Raw genomic sequence first — 16,873 nt, forward strand, 5'->3', positions numbered from 1 at the left:
TTACCATTGCCAATTGTTATTCATACATACATATACAATCATTCATTGTAGCAACTATGGGTGATGGCACTGTATGGTGCATTGGTCAACTAGTATGTGAAGTTGGTTGACTTAATGCAAAATATGTATGTGGAACTTGTTAGTAGGAACAAACAAGCATGTATCAAGTGAAGAGAATGGTGGTGTACTGCTCAAACACAACCAAAACACACAGAGAATGGGCGAGAGACAATTACACAGAGAGAAAGCATGTATTATTTAAATCTCGTCGAAAATCATTTGTTACAAGACTTAGTTCCTCATATTTATACTTTGGGTAACTATGTCGTAACTCTCAATGAGTGTTCACGCTAAAGATACAATTGGGTAGAGTCTAAGCTTTAGTCCAACAATGGGGACATATTTCTAACCCTTTTTGTAGTGTATTTATATGTACGTATACTCTTGACCAGTGCCAATATCTTTATGCATCTAACCACCCATTTCTAGGAGTGTGCCTCGGTACGATGTGGTGGACTTTAACTCTCGGTTGTCTCTTTTTTCTTCTTACAATGGTAGCAGTAAGTAAACAATAATTTGTATATGCATCAACTCAAATTCAACAAGAACATTGAGTACCCAAACAAGTTGTACTTCAGTTTGACATCACTTGGGTTTGATCAAATGCCAAGATCGGAAGATAATGGGACAAGTCCAATTTAGGAGCTACGACGAAAAGACTTTCCTGACACTACCTGATAGAGTCACTCGGAGGATATATGCATCAACTCGAATTCGACAAGAACATTGTCTACCCAAACTAACTCTACTTCAAATTGACATCATCCGAGTTTGATAAAAGGCCAAGTCTGGAAGATAATGAAGAAGTCCGTTTGATGAACTAAGTTCAAAAGACTTTCCTACACTCAATAAAAAATACTTTTGCGGTCATGAGGTATTATTACTCAACAAGAGTTTATGGATATATCTTCAGGTACTAAAAAGTTATGATATCTCAAGTTTCTCCTTGATGCAATGGAGAGTTCCAAACGACATATCATCAAATTCTATGTCAATAATATGAAAGAATGAGTTGGAGAAAATGACTTGCTCACCATATAAGGAGAAAACACAACAAATAGGAACCATGAAATCATATATCTCATTAGAACCTAAGTACATAAATGGTGCAGTTGTTAAATGCCTTATCCCAAGTTGTTGACCGGATGGCACCATCGTTTGAGGATCGAACAAGCTTGTGTGTCCTAGATGGGTCACTAGACTTTATGTCCCAAAATATCGTCATGGACGATAACTAGAAAGCGAGGACACAGAAGGTGTGAGCCATACAGTGGTGGGTGAATGGGTAGGTTGGTAGGGTAGGGCTAGTGGCCCGGGGCCCTCGTGTCTCATTTACTGAGTGGCTGACATTCTCGGATTGTAGCACTTTCACGGGAAACATCAAGATGATAAAATGAGATGTCATGGCACGCATCTTCGGTCGGGTACCGAATATCTATATGTACATATGTATAGGCGTAGGCATGGATGGGCAATGGGCCGGAGGGCCGTCCGTCCGACCGTCCATCCGTAGGCTCAGATTTCCTAGGATGGGGTTGGTTGCCCAGAGAAATGTCGGCAATGGCGGACATCTGTCGTGCCCTGCAGGATTGCTGCAGACGGAAGGATCCACAAGCAGGACGACGAATCTACTGCCTCATCACCCAGAACAGCTGTGAATCCGTGGCCCCTCTCGCCGACCACATCATCAGAGTTCTCGGCTCTTCTGGAAACCTGCAAGATTCTTGCAAGGTGTTCTGTTATGTCCCCAAACCATCCATTTACACATGGACGGCCCTCATCTCTGCTCACGTCGAGCTTAATGACTCAGTTATCGCCCTTCATCTTCACCAGGGAATGCAGGCCTCCGACCTACACCCAGATAGAGTCATGTTTCTGTGTGTGCTGAAAGCTTGTAGCTCCATGGGAGCTTTGCAATATGGGAGGCTCATTCATCATCAAGTTATGGAGTATGGATTTGATACGGATGTGGTTGTCGGTAACACACTCGTGGACATGTATGCAAAGTGTAAGGACTTCGATGAGGCTACTGCGTGGTTTCATAGTTTGCCACATCATTCCGTAGTATCATGGAGTGCTTTGATTGCAGGGTTTGCCAGACATGGATATGGTGAGGATGCGTTGGATTGTTTCACAGCGATGCAAGATGAGGGGTTCAGATGCTCTAAAGACATGTTTCTATGCATCTTGAAAGTGTGCTCTTCTGGAGAAGCCGTAGGTGAAGGTATGGAAATACATGACCAAGTCATTAGACAAGGGCATGAAAGAGATGTTCTGATAGGTAGCACCCTTATTGATATGTATTCAAAATGCCATTGTCTAGTGGCGGCTCGCAAGGTGTTTGAAATGATGCCGACTCGGAATGAGGTGTCATGGGGTGCTCTTATAACTGGATATGCACAACATGGCTATGGTTTTATTGCACTTGGATTGTTTGAGAGAATGCAAAAGGACAAGATTCAACCAGGTGAGTTCTTATTAACGAGCATGTTGAAAGTATGTGCCATCATAGGCGCTGCGAAGCAAGGTCAGCTCTTCTATGAACAGGTTTTAAGATCTGAATGCAAAGTGGATATCGTGGTTGTCAACACCCTTATCGACATGCATTGTAAATGTGGGAATATGGAGGTGGCCCAGATAGTGCTCAATGGAATGCCAACAAAAGATGTGGCATCATGGGGTGCAATAATTGCAGGTTATGCATCACAAGGTAGATGCAAAGAAGCTTCAGAATGCTTGGAAAGTATGGTGAAAGAGGGATTTAAGCCTGATGCGGGCATATTTATGAATGTCCTTGCTGCATATAGCCATGCTGGCATGCTAGAAGAAGCTCGGCATCAGTTCAAAGCCATGATAAATGATCATAAGCTTATACCGACTATTGAACACTACAACTGTATGATTGATCTTCTTGGTCGTGCGGGTTGCTTGAATGAGGCGTCTGATCTACTTCGAACATTGTCGGCCACACCTGATGTGATTGGGTGGAGATCGTTACTCACTGGTTGCCGAACTTTCAAGAACATAGACATGGCAAATAATTGCTTTGATGAAGCTTTTAGGTCATAGAAAGACATGTGAACTAATAAGGTACCCGATATCTGTAGAGCATAATTGACAACAGTATGTAATCTCTTTGGATCCTCTAACATGCCAAGAATAACAAAGTGAATCACTGGGCATCACATTGGTGGTTATCCACACAACATTCAGGATGAGAAATAACCATTTCACAATGGTGACTTGTCAACTAGTTTCCAAATAAAGTATTATACCTCATCCCTTGTGTTTGTTATGATGATTCTTTCTGCTTTGTGGATGCAACTAGCTTGGAAGGCTTACCCTGCAAGTACATCTTCCTCAAGTTGTCCTCAACAGTGCACTACTCTCTTGAACATGGTTATGAATGAAAATAACAGCATCTGGGAGCATCAAGCAACCATGATCATACCATCAATGCTGTGCGAATATCATGTACATATATCCAAGAACAAAATTATTGTTTATGTACTAAGGTAGTGAAGTACTGGCCAAAAATTCATTAGTATCAAGAGATCGGTGATACAAATATGGTTACCAATTTCTTGGTACATTATGATCTTCTCACAATAATCACTCCTAGATTTTATGTTGCTTCACGTTTTTTCTTCTGTTATAAATAGCATAGTGCACAAAAAATTTCGGTAAAGTTATATCAGTGAACAATATTTTAGGTTAGCTTCTTACAACAGTAAAAAATAAAATGTAATAGGGTTTCCATTTGTATACTTTCACCCATAAGCTGAACATGTTTAGGCCAATTTCAAATTTTGTAAATGTGGAACATCTAGAGGCTCAATGTGAATGTATAAATCCTCAATGAGGCTTTTGGGATACAATTTTATTCCATAGCATTCCTCTATGACTACAAACATCTGCAACTTCTCCCATTGGAGCAACGTCATTATCTTGGAACTTATGTTTTAAAATCCACATCCATAGTGCCAAAATAAATTTCCTCCCTAAAAATAGCTGTACAACATTGACATTGATATTGACAGATACCTCACAATAAAAGAGGGAAAACGATCACAATTCCCCTTTAAAAGGTAATGCTAACAAATGAAGGAGCACTACGAAGAAATTGCATTTAAAGTTATGTCTGCATTTAAAGTTACCTGTACATTTTATTTGTGTGGACCACAGTTCATATCGTACTCATACTCTATTACTCTGCATGGATTACAAATGTTGTATTAATGAAAATATGTACATAGTTCATACATCAGCAAAGGCCGAAACTGCATTCGTACAAAGAGTAGTATGTATGGCCTAGTAGGTTATTTAGGCTCCTTTCACACTACAAAGTCGGAGATTTCAAGTGCCTAAAGACATTTCTGAGCGCTTATTTTTCACACGTTCTTATTGTTTGTCAATAAAGTACTCTACATTTCTCAATGACATAGCAACATAAACCACCGATCGAACCTACACATAGTAGCTCTTTAGTTTCTCTTTTGTTGTGGTCTACATAAACAACTAATCAAAGAGAAGGTGGTAGCTCTTACTTCTTAGATTTTCAAATGCAAAGACCTCACAAAGAACCTATAGACCTCAAGAAGGTGGTAGGTACCTCTTCCACCTTCTCATTTGACATTGATCCCGAGACCCCTTGTTGCGGTTCTGAAGGACGAACCTCATAGGCAACATGCATTGTGTTGTGAATAACAAACTCTCGAGGCCCCACGGAAAGACATGATACATGTGAAGATATAGTAAGCCTTTCTTGTTAGCCATTTGGGGGGGATTGGGGGGTTTGAAACGAAAGAAAATTGCACCCTGAGTAGTGTGTCACGAGACATTGTTGTTCCATGCGGCGGAATTGGGCTGGCTGAAGGGGAGAGCTCACCGGAAATCGACCACAACCGAGTAGGCTGGGTAGTGCACGGGATGAAAGGGCAGGTGAAGGGTCCGTGACGGAGAGGCAATGACTTTATACGACCTTCGGAATCGTGAAACCTTCGGAATAGTGAAACGAAAGAAAATTGCACCATGAGTAGTGTGTCACGAGACATTGTTGTTCCATGTGGCGGAATTGGGCGGGCTGAAAGGGAGAGCTCGCCGGAAATCGACCACGACCGAGTAGGCCGGGTAGTGCATGGGACGAAAGGGCGAGTGAAGGGGCCGCGACGGAGAGGCGGTGACATTATACGTCCTTCGGAATAGTGCTCCGAGGGGGCCGTGGTGATCTGCGACAGGTGACTCAGATGGGGAGAACCTGGACGTGGCCGTCGAGCCCGAGACTGAGACTGAGATTGAGACCGAGCCATTTGAGCATATGGAGAGCCTGGGCGGCATCGGAGAGCCAGGGACCGAAGACCCCGGAGACACCGAGATGGCCGAGAAGTGCGAGGCCGCCGTCACCGGGGATGACGTCATCGATGACGGCGGCGGCGGGGAAGAGGGTGGCGTTGTGAAGGGCGTGACGGCGACGGTGACGGCAGCTGACGGCGACCGGCCCCCGCCACCGCCACCGCCACCGTCAGGCGGGCTCCCGCAGGTCCCTCCGCCAAACACGGGGCTTCCAACTGCTTGTGACAAGACATTAGGGTTTCCAGACATCTCCAAATCATCCGTGCATGCCGTAGGGTTGGCAGATTCTCTGCGTGTGTTAGCGTTGATGCGAGAATCAGGGTCAGCAGGCGATTGATCGGCGTTTAGCAAACCGTTGGACGCGCTAGGGTTATGAGAGCCGGGCAGGTATAACATGTCAGGCTTAGATGAACGCGCCGTATAGACATTAGGGTTGGCAAATCCTCTACAAATATTAGGGCACGCAGACGCAGCGCAAGGATTATTAGGGTTAACCTCAGTAGGGATACAGCTGGGGTTATGCGGAAGATCCGCTTCCTCGCCGGCCTCTTCTGCTATGGAGGAGAGAGCTCCATGGAGAGGCGAGAATTCCAAGGGGTCAGCGAGAAAGAGGCTAGACATGGAGGAGATGGAGTGGGTGGAAGGATAAGCTGAAGAAGAAGAAGAAGAAGAAAAAAGAGGATTGGCATTAGAGGAGGAGGAGGAGGAGGAAGGGTAGCCGCCGAAAGAGCCGACAAGGGCGGCTTCACGAGAGAAGTGATGGCGGGAGGAGGCGGAGGCGGAGGCGTGGTGGACACTCCCGGCTCGGCCGAGAGGATTGTTGGTGTCCATGTGGACACTCTCGGCTCGGCCGGGAGGATTGTTGGCGGTGTTGATTCGCCCCTGTTGTTCGCGTTGTTGTTGCCGTCTTTGCTTCCTCCACCGCCATTGGCGTTGCCGCCGTTGCCTTTGCCGCCTTAATAATGGTGGTGGTGGTGGTCCATGTGATTGGTGGCGGTGGCCGCGTAATTCGCATTGTAGTTGTTGTCGGAGGTGCTTCGATTTCCCACGGAAGAGGAGGAAGAGGACCTCGAGCAAGAGCACGGCTAGGAAGAGGCCGAAGAGAACACTTAGCGCTAGCCCGAGCTTCCCGAGAGCGCCGGCGCCACCCCCGCCCATTTACAAATTTCCACCCCACCCTAAATTACAACAATAACAAACAATTGCTGCCCTTCCTCCTCCTCCTCTTCCTGCATCATCCACTTCTTCACAAATGCCAATGTAAGAAGAATTGTGTGGGTGTATGGAGGTGTTGTGTGTTGTGTGTCCACACACACTTTGTCTGTCCTTGTTAAGAGACACACCATATACATGTTTGTCCTCCCTTTACATAAAAGAAATGTAATGATATGCATGGATTGACACATGACTTACTCCGCTTGTGCATATTAGCCTACACTCCCGACATACAAACCACCGGACCAAATATGCACACCTCTTCACGCCAGCTCTCTCGATAGTGACAAGTCGATGGGAGAATGTGACATTTAATAGCAAGGAACATTGTTACACATGTGCATTTACTAGTACACTATGCAGCTCGATGTAAACACCATTTGTGAAGTGGAGAGGATTTAGGACTTTTGCGTCATGTGTGCCATGAAAATTTGAGCACAAACAAGTTTTGCATTTTTGTCTTAAGGAATTCCAGAGGCGTAAATAAACCACATTGAAAGATGGGGCACTCCCACACTGATTTTTTACGAAGGTAGGACCATCAACCTTAACTTGCCACCTTCCAAACCTAGTGCTACAACACCACCCCAGACCATCTTTAGGAAACATCATAAGCGTGCGTTGAGACTCCCCAAGCACCAACAATGCAATCGGGATGAGGTATATGGGATTTTTTGCCACAATTTAGTGCTAAAGAATAACAAGCCCCCCCCCCCCCCCCCCCCACACACACACACAAACGTACAATAAGAGTCATATCATTAGGGGACATCATAAGCTCGCATTGCGACTCCCCAAGCACCAACAATGCAATTGTGATGAGGTATATGGGATTTTTTACCGCGATTTAGTGTTTGTTCATTTTCCTTTTTTGAACAATCAAACAAGTTATAGAATGTATATTGTCTCGATATCAATGACTCCATTGGCCTCTCTACATATGCTAGGTAAACTATAATACATTACTTCTACTTCTCTTTTTTGGAATACTTGTCTTTTCATTATTCCCAACTTCACATGAAGGTACATTATATTACATAGTTTTCAAAAATTATGAGTAGCAAACACCCAAACTTTCATTGTTCACAACTTCACGTGAAGGTAAATAAAAAAACATGGTTTTCAACAATTACCACGTGCAATCTCCAATTACCATCATACAAATTCTACAGTGACCATCTCCATCTCCAATTACCACCATACTCTCTTTGCCAACATCCTCTTGTTGCTACTCGGTTTTGGCAATTTCATTTCTACATCAAAATCTCACCCTTGTTCCATCCCCGAGAAGCTTCCAAATGAGTAATTATTATTCAAATGCCAAACCTCATAAAAAGGAGTAGTGAGGAGATCAACATATTCTCACTAGGCACGTTTGACGTTGGAAGTTTGGAAGTCACACTTCTAAATTTTATAAACTCATAGCTCAAAGTAAACACTTCTAGTTCACACACGTAAATATTGTCGTGGATATAAATCTTGATTTTTGACACAAAGACTAATGTGAAACCATCTCACCATTGTGATCTATTTGAGAGCGAGATCTTTGTATTCTTAATGACACAAGCAAAGTCTAGTGTCTATTGACCTTGGGGGGACTTTAAAATACCACATATGCACATTGGAGGGTTGGGAAACAGTTCCATGAATTGTCTGATAATCATAGCACCTGTTAATTGGACATGAGTTATGGAAAGGGACCCATGCAAAGGGTGCATGATGCAAATTAGTAAACTGACAATTGAGAAAATCATGGCCATCCATTGTACAATTTTTGTTGTTAAATATTAATAATATTTTTGGCATAACAAATCTTTTCTAAAACCATTTTTCCCTAAAGTGATCGGGGTCCAATATATTTTGTAGCATGAACCAATCTAGAATGTATTGATGTTAAAACATCCCTATTCTTTCTCTTATGTTATTCCCCAATCACCATTCGGGGTAAGAGGTTCAAATGGATTCACCCCTCTAAATTTTGGCAACCATCACAACCAAGAAAAGGGGTGGAAGACCTTTACTTATCAACACCTTGTATTATCAAGCCTATCGAAGGACCACCTTTGCATGCTCAAGTGGAGGAGCCTGATATAAAATGGGTCCTTTTGAATTAAGGTTAAAACCATGCTTCAAAGTCCACGCTAATGCGAGTAACCCCACAACCTTGATCTCACTCTTATTAATACTTCGAGACTAAGTAGGTTATCAAATATTCAACCAAATTGAGATCTAGAATCCATGTCAATTATGAACCCTTTCATATAGATTCCAATGCATTTTCTTTATCTCATCTTTCATTACAATATAATGCATGCAAATCCTACTCTTATTCATCCAGGACAAGGAGAAATGAGGTAGAAGCAATAGAATCGTGTGTACGTAACCACATCGAGGTGACATGTTGTTGCACATGCCAAACCGTAAAGTTGTAATGACATTAAATCCATTGACAAATAGAAGAGTCCTAAACCGTGGTCCTACATGTGGCTCATATAGCCACAAAATGTTCACAAAGTAGTACAATATTGATAGGTCAAGGAAGTTTCCATTTGCCAAATATGATGAATCCGCAGGAAATGAGCTATCAATGCTAAATATTACCAACATACCTCCACCAATAAAAGTTAATGTGATGGATTTCATGGGCAACAAAGTTGTATATAAAGTGGCACATGTGAAACAAAAATTATCATGGAGGAATTCTAGGAGAGATTATGTGGGAGCCTTGTATGTGAAGAAATTGAAAATGTATTATTTTGGGGATCGGGAAAAAATAATAATGAGAAGGCAAGTATAATAACCATTGAAGAGAAATTCACTTGATTTAGTTATATGACCTTCAATCAAGATGATGATGATAAGATAACTTCAAAGGATTTAGAATCAATGGAAACCAATGGTTTGCCAAAGTGATCAAGGTGTTCCCACAACTAGATACACTTGAGTATATGCAATTTCGGAGGTGTGGGATAGAAGTGATATAATGCCCATTGCCACACAAATTTTTAAGAGGATGTGTGCCCCCCCCCCCCCCCACCCACCCCTTCAAACTCACAAAATATTGGGAGCATGGGATTCATTCAAAGGAGAGGCACTTTAGAAATACAATAATGCTCAAGAGGAATAGATTCTTATATTGTGTGGAAGGTTGCGAATCCTTGATTATATGAGTGCCTATGAAAAATGAGAAATGGTGGGCATCATGCGCAATAAACCTCCAAATGCATCTCCAAGGTTAAAACATTGTTCATAGGCTATCGAATCGATATTTATTTGTCCATATTGTTCTCTCCAATTAGAGCTCTTCATTACTCTTCCTCAAGGGCAGGATGTCAATGTAACGAGAATGTGCCGAGTGTGCATAAAATCAAGGCAATACCATAGGGTTATGTCTCATTGAGTCAAGTCTATCACAAGATTCTTCCCCAAGCATTATGAATGGCTCACTGATTTGATTCTCAACGATATATTTGACTACTCAACTTAGTGAGAACTATTTCAACAATTCTTCTTTGTTGTAGATTTACTTACCCCTCATAATATAGTCTTCACCAAATCGTCTTTTAGCATTAGAAATTATTCAATTAGTAACAGTACAAGTAAAAGCATCCCTTCACTGAAAAAGCAGTGAAATGATGAGCATATTAACATAAGTGCAAATACCAGAGTTTTATTTGAGTAAATAGCATTGCAATTAGAAATCAATCATCAGAAAAACATATCTACTATCTTCTTGTTACAAGGCTGATCCAATTATAAGAGGGAAATTTGCCTTGAAAATTCCAAGGGGATCACAAAAGGAGTAAAAATCAGAAGTCAAGCTCTTCAATTAGCAAAGGAAGTCCCTCATTCCCTTTTAAATGAATCCCTTCTACAACACGTACATAATGCAAGTTCCTAAGTAAACAAGCAATTAGGAGTGAAAAAGTATCACAAAGATATTTGTATTGTAGCAAGTGGGAATGTATAAAGCTTTTTATGTGCTGAATATATGCATACAATATTATAAACGATAGTCAAAACAAAGTACACTATATTTTACCTTTAAAATTCATCAGAGTTTTGATTTCCAAACCTTGAAAACGGTATTCGAATGTTGATATATTTTCACCGAATCTCTGTTCAAATGTACAACAAAAGTTTATCTACATTGAGAAGAAGAACCTTGAAAACAGTCCTTGAATTTCATATTTTCATGAAATCTCTGTTCAAACGTACAATAAAAGTTTATCTACATTGAGACAAAGAAACTTTATCTACATTGAAAAATATTTGAACTTAGCACGCAGTCAAAATATATATGATGTGTTATGAGATTTGAGAAAGTGCAGGGAATATTTAATGAGAAGTATGCAACATCATCCATTTGCAATGCAATTGCAATAATATCTTACAATGTGAACATCATTCATTATATGGTCGATAGCAACAATAAGCTTTGCCATAAGCAATCTCTAAAGATGGACCATCCCTTCTTTTCTCTTAGATATTCCAATGAGAGCACTTGCGCACCTCTTCCTCAACTTAAGGATATTACAACAAGTATTAATTGTGAATTCCTATTGATTCAGAACCAAACAGAGAGAAAAAACAAACAGCCGTAGGTTCTTGTCACATGTTTCAGTATGAATCAAGATCGACATTCAGAACCAATGGGATTTCTTTTGGTTTTTTCTATATTTTCCATGCAATACATATTCCCTCAAACTACTCTGAAACTTTGTCATGAGTCATGACAGTACCATTGCTACTCTACAAGGTAAATATCCAGAAAAAAAAAACGATTAAAGGCACGCTCTCCAAAATGGCTCAGGAGATGCACTGTTACATAAAAAGCTGAGAAATCACCTGCTTGCTTTGATTCATGTCTTCTCAGGTGTTAGTATGCAGAGGTTACTGGAAAGATGAGGTTCTCACATTTTCTGAATCTACATAATGATGTTACAGTGGCTATCAACATAGGTTTCGGCATCCCAAAGGAAACTGCCAAAAGCAACTGCCTCTAGTACTAGTCTCTTAAACCCTGAGAGCGTTAGGATCATAACTTCATTTTCTCCTATTGGTATCGGCTCTCTCTGCAACTCCGCTCGCCCAAAAAGAGCTTCGGTTTGTTTCTCAATAACATTCGCCATTTCGATCGTACGGAGAGTGGCACATTTATATAGTGTGTCCAACTCGAATGACATCACATAATTACGCAACAGATTCGGCTTCTCATCACAGATGAAGCTCATTCCATCCTTGTTGGGGTACTCATGGACACCACCTATCATTCCTGACAAGATCGAGACTCTTTCTGCAAAGCTAACGTCTTCTTTTGGTTTCTCTGTTTCAGATAAACGTGGAGACAAAATCTCCATAGCTTTTTCCATCTGAAACTTCTCATCTACCCTCCTCACAAAATAACCGTAAGCTGCCGAAGATGCATACACTGAACCTGTATCGAACTTACTAATCTGAACAGTAATGCCATCATCCAGAGATTGTGAAGGAGTCTCAGTTCCCAGAATGAAGGAAATATGCTCCCATACCATCTCTTGAGCTTCATTGGAGTGAATAGATGTAAGTTCTTTCTCTTGTCTAGGCATATTCTCGATTCTTTGCAACTGGTCCTTACGCGAAGAAAAACAAGGCAACATAGTGATATGGGCTTCCAGAAACCCGTGAGAAACAAGCAAATATATAATTTCCTCAACCACCAAAGATCTTTCTTGAGCCTTCAACTCTGCAATTCTCCTGATTCAGGATTTTCGCAGTCAGAGGCTGATTTGTAAAAAAAATATGATATTATGTGCAAAAGTACAATATGATTCAACTAGCACCTCGTGTTTGTAAATACAGAGATGAGTTAACATTTAGAAACCTATTAGAAGGAGATGCAATATATATTTCTATCCTGTTTTCAGCAAAAGTTTGAAATAGAATATACAAGAAAAGCACAAGTAACTTTGCCTTCTTGAAACAGTAGATCTTTAAGTCAAAAGGCCGAGGCCATGTTAAACAAAGGAGTCACAATCAAGATCCATTAGAGATCTTACTTGTACAGAACTGAGCCACTCTCTGAATTCATCGAATGTCTGGCCTGGATTTCAGCAGTTTTTTTCTCTTCTGCAAGGTTCTGGAGTTGCTGCTCCACTGCAGCAGAAAACAGGTGAGGATGGCTTTGCTGCAATTTCATCAAGAACTGCCCTGTTGGTGATTTTAGTCTCAATGGTGCAAATGCTTCACTTTTAGAATCTGCTTTTACAACGAGAAGTGTTGTCGTCATGTTACTTCTATTTTTTCTACTGGAAACATTTCTGTCCAAGCACCCTATCTGAAAATGCTGCCCACAATTGACGGCCAAGTTCAGAATTAAGGAGAACATGCTTCTCACAATGGAAAAAGAATATAGACAGCTATGACATAATGTTCTTTCCTCATCAGAAAGAGGCCCTTTAGGCCTAATTCTACATCCATTTGAAACAATTATAAAAATCTTTGGAGGCCAATATTCAGTTATAGCAAGAATTACGTGCAAATCACAACGTGATGCATTGCCACTTATTTGCAAGCAAAAACCATCAGAGACAAATTCAGTAGAGAGAAGAAAAATCAAGACAATCTATATGTATTTATAAAGACTACATTACATGTATGATTGACTAAAATATAAAAGTTATACTTTCCTAATTGAAAGACTTTTCCAGAATACCTTTTCAAAAACAACGAATTGGATGTTAGAGAAGTAATGTTACAAAAGAGAGTTTAGGGCTGATCATAATTTTGGGGCACATGTAGTACAGATTCCCATTGATGCGTTTGCATATGTTTAGCTACATCTGGAGTGCTCAGCGTAAAAAGAACAAGACCATTAACTTCTTCCTCATGAATAGCCTCAATAAAACAGCAATGTCATCCTTTGTCACATATCGATACCAATTACATAGCATCTTGACATGACCAGTGAGCTGTGGTCCTACAAATTGTCAATACCCACTTGTGCTTATATGATAGTATTCCCAAGTATATACATGGATCATTCCACAGTCCAACAAGACAAATATATTGCGCAGAAAAACATGAGCATGGGAATGGTTCTACAAGAATGAGAGATTCAAAATGGCATCGGCATTGAGTTTGGAGTCTGGCGTTTTACTTGATATGAATCCAATTTGGAGTCCGGCCTACACCTAAAACAGATACTTCTCTACTAACGAAACTTTAATCTCTACTATACAACTGAGATTTTTTGTCCATCTGCATTCCAAATACGAAATGATGTAGAAAATTTGCCCTCTTTTCTTGTGAAATTAAAAAAAAAAGTTTAACTACTATTTTCAGAATAACAAAAAAAGAAATCCGTCGAATAATGGGTGAATAACTTGCCATTAACATATTACTGAGTAAAATCAATTAATACTAAATCCCCCGGATAATATTTCACTCGAGAACCTTTTCAATATACTGTTTTTCTATTATTTACTTCTATATCATTTTATTTATCTTTTTCATTTATTTATTTTTTAGACAGGGCACAAAGATCTGCACTGAGAGAGCTCTGTTTTGATAGCAAACATTTGAAAATGAAGAGGAGAAAAAAAGGAAAATAATAGAAAAAAAAGAGAGAGGAAAATGCAGAAGAAAGAAGAGTGGAAACAGAGGAGGAGATGAGGGGACCTTGGAATTGTTTGTGTGGATCCATAAGGTAGCATGGCTGCTCAGGAAGCAATTTCCTCTTCCTCCTCCACTCTGGCATAGCATGGCCATCCCTTTGTGAGGCTCTGGGTCTGTCTCTTGCTTTTCATCTAAATGGACAGCCCAAATAACATGTCCAAAACCAAGAAGAGGACCGCCATATTGACATGACCACTGGCTATCGTCGTGGTCCTGTCTTGTCTGTCTCCTTCGCACATCTCGTGTTCATTGGTAACACAATTCTCGGACATATTGGACCTCCTAGTTACCACCATATTGAACCTCCGATCATTGCGGCACGATCTAAAGAAGCTATCTATCCTCCCAACTTATGCTCTACTTCTCGAATTTCCTGCACATACCCCTCTCGATGCAACAAATCTGGAGAGACCGAATGAAGCAGAGAAGATGGATTTGTGTTAAGTCTCTCTAAAACTAGAGATAGAAAGACCATTGGGAGACTGAGGGGGGGGGGGAGTGTGTGTGGAGGAGTCATAAGAAATTCGAAGAAGGAAGGATGTTTCGAGACTCTCGAAAATTCAAGGGTTGGATTGTTGATGTCGTGAAACTTTAGGGGTATTGGTAAGTTTCCTTATATTATTGCATTGCATGAGATGTATTTCGATCCACCTTTTTGTCTCACCGTACGTAAGGAGATGATGGCTTTGATTGGTTGGGATGTGCTCACCCATTAAGTGTTTTTTATTTGCAACACATCATGCACATTATGTTCTCTTGAGATACCAAGTGGGAGGTCCTCCTTGAGGAAATTTAAACACTAATTCAATTTGTTTGTGTGAGATCATTTGAAAACCATCAAAATCGTCCCTTCTAGGAGGCAAATTTAGTACAAGAGTTTGAATTAATCTTCTTTGGTCTCGAAGGGGATACTAACAATGCCGATTGCAATGTTTCAGATTTGTCATGTGTTTTGTTTGATTTCCTAGCATACTATATGATGTTCTCAAGATAGAGCATGCAAGGAACATTCTCAAAGAGATTACACATAAAGTTGTGATCATATGGAATGACATTTTACATGGGTAGTTTGCTTCCTTTTGAAGCCCAACTTCATATCATTTTTCTACTAAAAGCATCACTTATACTTTTTGTTGGCTTGATGAAGTTCTCCTTGATGCAACGCATATGAACTCTTGTTAGATCATAAACAAAGATGAAGGAAGTGAATCAAGTTTAGAAAAATAAATAACACTTATATACTCAACTCAATTCGTCTATATATGTCATTGTCAACTCATTAGATTATGAAAAGGACAAAAGGCAAGAAAAGCTTATTATGATATGCTTGTAAGTGTTTGAATCTATGATGCATGAAGCATTATTTTGGTTGTAAAATTCGATCGATGAAAAAATTATTAGAAATAGATTGGAAAATAACATTATCCACCTTTTTAAAGGTTGTTGAATATCCAATTGAATGAGAAGGTTTTCGATGAAATTCCAAAGAAAATAGAATGAGGGAACTTCTATCCACAAACAAGGGGTGTTTGTCGTCAATTGCTAAAGCAATACGAGACAATTTCTTTGAAAGTACTGGTGAATTCTTAGTTAGATATTTGCTATACTAGAGTAGTGATGTTTATAGAATATAATTTGCTTATGTTATTGAACCATGTTTAAGTCGTCTAAATGCACGTGTACATCTATTTAACGTTATATCCCTCGCATTCGACTATTTACTATCCAATTTGTTAATGAACAAGACGTTTATGTGCAATAGATGCGTGAAAGCAAGGCCTAATAACGATACATGCTATATCAATCCCAAAATTCGATAACATTATCTACAGTCTAGAGGCTTGAAACAAAATGACAAAACACAAAAAGTGTTTATTCCAAATTGTGTTTAAATCACAAAGAATAAAAGTAGAATGATTGTCTAGAAGAAAATGTTTCCCTTTTGAAAGTGGCCAAAATACACTTATGGAGACTACAAAACATCAAAACCTAAGTCATTTAATTTCCAAAAACCATATAAAACAAAGACAACTTTGTAAGATCAATGCGTCGTGGTCTTGTAGGATTCAAATCCATGACCTTCTGTTATTAACAAGATACTCCAACGAACTATGCTAGAATACTAGAAATTGTTCACTTTATGTTTTATTTTTGGAGTAACATGTTGTGTGAGTAGAAGCTTTCTTATATACATATAATTCATGACAACACCATGACTAGTGGATACTCTATTTGTGTCCATGTTTACTTGAGTAACCTTGGAGCCCTTATAATTGCACCATACACGAGGGTACAAGTGACCATGGCTTTGAATAACCATACCTCTATTTGTGACTATTGGAAGTGTGCTTGGTGTCATTCTCGTATTGATTTGACCAAATATATCCTTGAGTGAGCCAATTCCTAGTAGCTTGGGTCATAGATAACCTTGAAGCCTTTATGATTGCACCATACACAAGAGTAGGGGTGACCACAAATTTGAATAATCGTACCTCTATTTGTGACTATTGGAAGTGTGCTTGGTGTCACTCTCGTTTTGATGTGGTCAAAGACATCCTTGAGCGAGTCAAATACTAGCAACTTGGGTCAT

General features: G+C 40.1%; 3 protein-coding genes across 5 annotated transcripts; 1 reads left to right on the forward strand and 2 right to left on the reverse strand.

Moving 5' to 3' along the window:
* The first annotated feature begins 1,549 nt into the window (after nt 1–1,549).
* LOC147867598 (putative pentatricopeptide repeat-containing protein At3g15130) lies at nt 1,550–3,699 on the forward strand. Its single transcript, XM_087315377.1, has 2 exons — nt 1,550–2,068; nt 2,150–3,699. The coding sequence occupies exons 1-2, from the start codon at nt 1,612–1,614 to the stop codon at nt 3,127–3,129; spliced, it is 1,437 nt and encodes a 478-aa protein (XP_087171503.1). The 5' UTR covers nt 1,550–1,611; the 3' UTR covers nt 3,130–3,699.
* Nucleotides 3,700–4,164: 465 nt separating this feature from the next.
* Nucleotides 4,165–6,976, reverse strand: LOC147867599 (uncharacterized). The gene has a single exon (XM_087315379.1). It carries the CDS (start codon nt 6,568–6,570, stop codon nt 5,104–5,106), a length of 1,467 nt encoding a protein of 488 aa, XP_087171505.1. The 5' UTR covers nt 6,571–6,976; the 3' UTR covers nt 4,165–5,103.
* A 4,039-nt stretch (nt 6,977–11,015) lies between these two features.
* LOC147867600 (UV-B-induced protein At3g17800, chloroplastic-like) lies at nt 11,016–14,443 on the reverse strand. 3 transcript variants are annotated; one of them, XM_087315381.1, is made up of 3 exons: nt 14,287–14,443; nt 12,666–12,943; nt 11,016–12,363 (listed from the first exon to the last, which is right to left on the reverse strand). In XM_087315381.1, the coding sequence occupies exons 1-3, from the start codon at nt 14,374–14,376 to the stop codon at nt 11,556–11,558; spliced, it is 1,176 nt and encodes a 391-aa protein (XP_087171507.1). In that variant the 5' UTR covers nt 14,377–14,443; the 3' UTR covers nt 11,016–11,555. The 3 variants fall into 3 exon arrangements, with proteins under 3 accessions (XP_087171507.1, XP_087171506.1, XP_087171508.1); XM_087315380.1 differs by having other exon boundaries at nt 12,666–12,952; nt 14,287–14,438; XM_087315382.1 differs by having other exon boundaries at nt 12,666–12,864; nt 14,287–14,418.
* Nucleotides 14,444–16,873: the final 2,430 nt, after the last annotated feature.

The sequence above is a fragment of the Azolla caroliniana genome, unplaced genomic scaffold (genome assembly GCF_043228905.1).
Source record: "Azolla caroliniana isolate FFs.n. ecotype wild unplaced genomic scaffold, voAzoCaro1.0.p SCAF_2, whole genome shotgun sequence".
NCBI classification, from domain to species: domain Eukaryota; kingdom Viridiplantae; phylum Streptophyta; class Polypodiopsida; order Salviniales; family Salviniaceae; genus Azolla; species Azolla caroliniana.